The sequence below is a fragment of the Telmatherina bonti genome (assembly GCF_933228915.1).
Source record: "Telmatherina bonti genome assembly, chromosome: 16".
Lineage (NCBI taxonomy): Eukaryota > Metazoa > Chordata > Actinopteri > Atheriniformes > Telmatherinidae > Telmatherina > Telmatherina bonti.
Genome location: NC_136614.1, coordinates 7,396,954 through 7,402,776, shown reverse-complemented (window position 1 = coordinate 7,402,776; position 5,823 = coordinate 7,396,954). Strand labels below are relative to the sequence as shown.

At 44.6% G+C, this 5,823-nt stretch overlaps 1 protein-coding gene across 1 annotated transcript in view; it reads left to right on the top strand.

Annotated features, from left to right (window-relative positions):
- The first annotated feature begins 1,984 nt into the window (after positions 1 to 1,984).
- Positions 1,985 to 5,823, top strand: part of pex7 (peroxisomal biogenesis factor 7) — a 99,433-nt gene continuing 95,594 nt past the window's right edge. Inside the window, exons 1-3 of the mRNA XM_079255757.1 lie at positions 1,985 to 2,124; positions 3,004 to 3,133; positions 4,541 to 4,598. Of these exons, the coding sequence (XP_079111883.1) occupies positions 3,025 to 3,133; positions 4,541 to 4,598 (167 nt within the window). The 5' untranslated portion in view covers positions 1,985 to 2,124; positions 3,004 to 3,024. The remainder of the gene's footprint in view (positions 2,125 to 3,003; positions 3,134 to 4,540; positions 4,599 to 5,823) is intronic.

The following is a 5,823-nucleotide window of genomic DNA, read 5'->3' as shown; positions in this document are numbered from 1 at the left end:
TGGAAACATCACGTCTCCACGGAAACGTCACGTCTGCATGGAAACGTCATGTGTTCATGCTGACTGGATCATGGTTTCTGTTCCTGCTCTGCAGGTCTACGCTCCCCAGTCTAGTTCAGCCCACCTGGGTTCAGCTACCTGTTTTCTAGTTTCACCTTCTTCCAGCATGACTTCTTCTCCCTCCAGTCTGCTGACAGATGATCAGCAGCTCTTTCGCTCAGTTTCTTTCTACGGTTTATTTAAGCATTTCTGGCTCCTTGTTGTTTCGTAATACAGTCAGAGAATTTAAATCCTCCATGTGATGCTACATATAAACCATAAAACCACGTCACAGCATTTTAAGGGTTAATGGAGTTCATTTAAATATTTGACATGAATAAGACTGATGCGACATCTTGGTTTCCTCTGAATGTTCTTCCTTTTCAGTGTGATGTTGACTTTGAGGCTCTGACGGGGATTCTGCACATTTTCTAACTGGAAGTCAGTGGAGCTGGGTTGTGCAGCCCGACCCGTCCTGATTCTGCACGTCCACCCTGGTTCCATCCATGTGCTGCAGACTGATAACACATCATCTCCATTGTCCCTGAGTTAAACACTGAGACTGACAAAGAAGGACATCTTTAGGCAAAAAGAAGGAATGATGAGGAAAAGATGTGAATATGAAGCAGAAGACGATGCAGCTGGATGAAATCCGACACAACTGGAATATTTCCACCAGTTTTACAGATGAACTGAATGCTTGCATGGATCCAGTCTAGAAAGCTGAGCTGAACCTCTGAGGAGAGAAAAGCCAAAGAATCCTCATCAAACTGGGTCGAGCGAAGGAGGAAGACTAAAGTTCTGGTTCTGGAAAAGCTTCACAAGGAAACCTGTCTGCTCTGTGTGCCTCGGCAGTCTGAAACATCAGAGCATGAAAGCTTCTGCGGCTCTCCAACAACTCATCCAATAACTGTGTGGTTGAGCTGCGCCACGTGGACCAGCCGAAAACTTTTCATCAGCAGAGAGCAGCTCAGGAAGCTCCTCCAGCATCGGATGCTGCCGTTGCCATGAAGGCTTCAGCTCCTCGGAAGGTGGAGACGCTTCACGTCCTGCTGGAGCTGCAGGAAAACATGCCCAGTGTGACTGGAACATCAGAGATGATCCCGTTCCAGCAGGTGGAACGCTGCACACAGAGAGCCATCCTGACTTTTCCTCCTGAAGGTCTGAATGTGACAGTAAAGAGAAGTGGATGTGTGTGAGAGCCGAATGTTTGCCAGGGAGAAATCAGCATCACCATGATGCTGCGCTGCATGTGTCCAGCTTTCCAAATGAGATGCTGCAGCGTCTGAAAGCTCTCTGCTGCTTCCTGCTGGTCTTCAGCAGAACAACCAGAGCAGACAGAGAGCAGAGAGGATCAGCACGTCGTCTCAGGACTGCAGAAACAAGCTGCGGATCTTTCCACAACTTCATCAGCACCAGCCACGTCTACATGCCTTCCACAGCAATCCCTTTTCTTCTCCTGATGTTTTAGAGACGTTTTATTATTTATAACTGAAGAAGAAAATTAACAACACAAATTAGAAAATCCCTCTGGAATAATAAATATGTTTGTTTGTGTTACTTTGTTTAAATTTCCTTTCACTAAGTCTGTGTGTTTGTCAGTAAGGGTGAATAAATTAAATCCTTCAGTTCCACTTCAGACCGACAGCGTCTGAATGATCCTGGAACCTTTAGCGTCCTCCAGGAGGACGTTTCACTGGCCTGGTCTAGCCCACATTATGAATGAAGGTCCAGCTTCTCCACTGAGTTCATTTTTCTTTCTTTCTTTATTCATTTATTTATTTATTTATTCATTTATTTATTTATTTATTTATAAACAAACATTAAAAGACCAATGTTCCCCGTGTCTCAGCTGGTTAGTGGTCAGATTTCAGGAGAAATGTCGCCCTCTGGTGGCTGTCTGTAAACATGACACGTCTCATCCGGGTAATCGAGTCATGTGACCAAAACACGGAAGTGAGAGGAGAGGAGCTGAAAATGTGGAGAAACGCCTCATAAGAAGAATTTCTGACCAGTTTTCTGCTCATTTTAGCCCCTGAACGTTGAAAGTTTCTGTCTGCCTTCTCTGCTTAACGCGACTGCTCGGTAATGTTGAACATTTTCATGTCACATTTTAATTTTCTGATGTTGAGAAATATTAGTTAAAACCAGGTTTTATATCTGTTTTTTATTTTACATGTTTGGAAATAAAATTACAGCTAAATGGAAACATTTTAGGGTTCATTTTTCACCAGCTGCTTATTTGCAACCTTTCTTCTGCTTTGTGAAAGAAACCAGAATAAAACCTGAATTAAAACCAGAAATAAAACCTTAATAAAAGCAGAAATTAAACCGGGAGAAAACCAGAATGAAACCAGGATAAAACTAGAATAAAACCAGAAATAAAACCAGGATAAAACCAGAAGTAAAACCAGGATAAAACTAGAAGTAAAACCAGGATAAAACTAGAAGTAAAACCAGGATAAAACCAGAAATAAAACCAAAATAAACACAGAAATAAAATCAGAATAAAACCAGAATAAAAGCCGATCCCCTCAGACCTGCTTTAGACCAGTGAATAGAATCCTGCATGTGATCTTTAAGGAGAAGCATTCAAATAAAATGAAAAGACATTTTATTAAAAATAAAAATAAAAATCAGGTCTGCTTCCCAGAAAAACTCCCTGAACCTGAAGTTTATGTAAGATGTAGTTTCTGACACATGAAGGGAAACATAAAGAGTCCTGTGTGGGTCTTACTGGAACATCCTGACTGTGTCTCAGTCATATTTTCCACCAGAAAGTCACTCAAACAGAGAGCTAAGTTTAGAAGTTCAGCCTCTTCAGAAAACCTCAAACTTTCCACTAGAAGTCGTCATCAGATGGGAGACGAAGAAACAGAGGAGCATGCGATGTGACTCTCCATGTTGCTTCCAGCTGGACTCCAGGCTTAAAACTCTCTCCGATGCATCTCCTCTCCAACGCAGGTTTCTACCTCTGCAGGAGGGATGGTGAAGGTGTTTCGCAGTCCGGCCCGTCACGGCTACGCTGTGGAGGTGTCGTCCTTCATCCCCAACAGACTGGCCTGTGCTGCCTCCCAGTACTACGGAATAACTGGTCAGTGTGAACACACACATGCAGAAGAGTCCAGACTCCATCTATGTTCACTCAGGACACAGTAAAATAAATGTTCATGGCTTCAGGAAGCTTCTTGTATCCACGAAGTCAGAAGATCTCCAGTAAAAATATGTTGTAATGTGGAGGCTGAAAACTGGACAGGCTGAAGTAGAAACTGTCAGAGACCTGCCGTCCCTCTGGAGTAAAACACTGGTAAATCCACCATTATTTATCACATCTTCATCACCATCACTACCATGTTGCTAAGAGACCTCTATTTTCACCTGGACATGATGATGAAGACACTTCCTGTCAGACTTTCCACCAATCAGAGAGCTTAAACTGACGGTAACGTCCAATCAGGAGCAGCCAAAGATCAACAAGTGATGAGAAAAGCAGGAAAATAATGATCCTCTATGGCTGGAATAAAGCCAAGAAGACGTTTGGGATGCAGCGGAAACATGGAAACAGTGTGTGTGTGTGTGTGTGTGTGTGTGTGTGTGTGTGTGTGTGTGTGTGTTTCAGACGTGAGAGAATGATGTGCAGATGAGAAAAGGGTTGGTAACTGCTGATCTATGTGTGTTATTTCTACAAACTTCTGGTTCCTCTTTATGCTGCTTTATCTATTCATACATTCATTTTACATCATTTTATCCTCAGAATCTGACAGCTGAGGCTGAAAAAAATACGTCTCCATGGAAACGTCACATCTCCATGGAAACATCAAGTTTCCATGGAAACGTCACATCTCCATGGAAACGTCACGTTGCCGTGGAAACGTCACGTCTGCATGCTGACTGGGATTAACAGGGTTCTGGTTCTACTGGCAGGTTTACATAAAAACAGACAATAAATGTCTTTAAGTTTAAATAAAAATCTTACTTTTATGTAAATTTAAGGCCAGTAAATCTTCATTTCTATGACGTTTTACCAGGGAAACAACTGTGTTACCATGGAAACGTACAGCATTTTGCCCATGATCAACAGTCACCATAAAAACCAGTTAGTTGCCATGGCAATGTGAGGTCATTCCAGTTTGCAGTTCTGTACCTCGATTGCTCTGATGGGAGAAACTCCGTCACCAGCAGGTTTCCAGCATCCAAGGATTAGAGACGGGAAACCAGATTCCTGTCAACCTTATCGGCACCAAATCCAGTTTCACACAACATGAGTTCAGCACCTGCTCCAGGACCAGGACCTAGACCTGGACTAGAACCAGGACCAGGATCAGGACCAGGACAGGGACCTGGACCTGGGCTATGACCAGGATGAGAATCAGGACCAGTACCTAGACCAGGACCAGAACCTGGATCAGGACCAGGGTCAGGATCTTTGCACGGCGGCTGCATCCTGCCGTTCTACAGCAGATATTATGAATTAAGCAACGGTGTGTTTGTGTGTTTGCAGGTTGCGGTTCTCTGCTGGTCCTGGATGAGACGGAGACCGGGGTCTCTCTCGTCAGAAGGTAACGTTGGTTTTTCAGACTCGGGACAGAGGGATTCTCCTGCTGTAGAGGATCTGCGATGTGAGCGTTTGATTGACGGCTCTCTGGGCCAATGGGAGCTTCATGCTGAACCAAGCATAGTGTGTGTTCAGCTGCATGTCAGCTTGATGGACACACACTCTGACAAACCAAGTGAAAACCAGGATCTGGAGCGAAACCTGAACCTCGGCACATACATGTAGAGGGGAGATGCAGTCGTCATGGCGATAATGAGTGTCTGTGTGAAGTTGTTTTTGGGAGAAGCTGTACATACATATTGATCCGTTATCAGACCAGGACCAGGTCTCTATGAGGTCCTCCGATCAAGTTTTCCAAACCTGTTGAATAAAAGACAAAGATTCATTGATGGATGGACGGATGGATGATTGGATGGACGGATGGATGGATGGATAGGGTCGATGGATGGATGGATAGGGTTGACGGATGGATGGATAGATGGATGGATGGATAGGGTTGATGGATGGATGGATGGATAGGGTTGATGGATGGATGGATAGGGTTGATGGATGGATGGATGGATGGATAGGGTTGATGGACGGATGGATGGATGGATGGATAGGGTTGATGGATGGATAGGGTTGATGGATGGATTGATGGATGGATAGGATGGATGGATAGGGTTGATGGATGGATGGATGGATGGATAGGGTTGACGGATGGATGGATAGATGGATGGATAGGGTTGATGGATGGATGGATGGATAGGGTTGATGGACGGATGGATGGATGGATGGATGGATAGGGTTGATGGATGGATTGATGGATGGATAGGATGGATGGATAGGGTTGACGGATGGATGGATGGATAGGGTTGACGGATGGATGGGGTTGATGGATGGATGGATAGGGTTGACGGATGGATAGGATTGATGGATGGATGGATAGGGTTGATGGATGGATGGATAGGGTTGACGGATGGATGGATGGATAGGGTTGATGGATGGATGGATAGGGTTGACGGATGGATGGATGATGGATGGATAGGGTTGACGGATGGATGGATGGATGGATGGATAGGGTTGATGGATGGATGGATGGATAGGGTTGATGGATGGATGGATAGGGTTGACGGATGGATGGATAGGGTTGACGGATGGATGGATGGATGGATAGGGTTGATGGATGGATGGATAGGGTTGACGGATGGATGGATGGATGGATGGATAGGGTTGATGGATGGATGGAT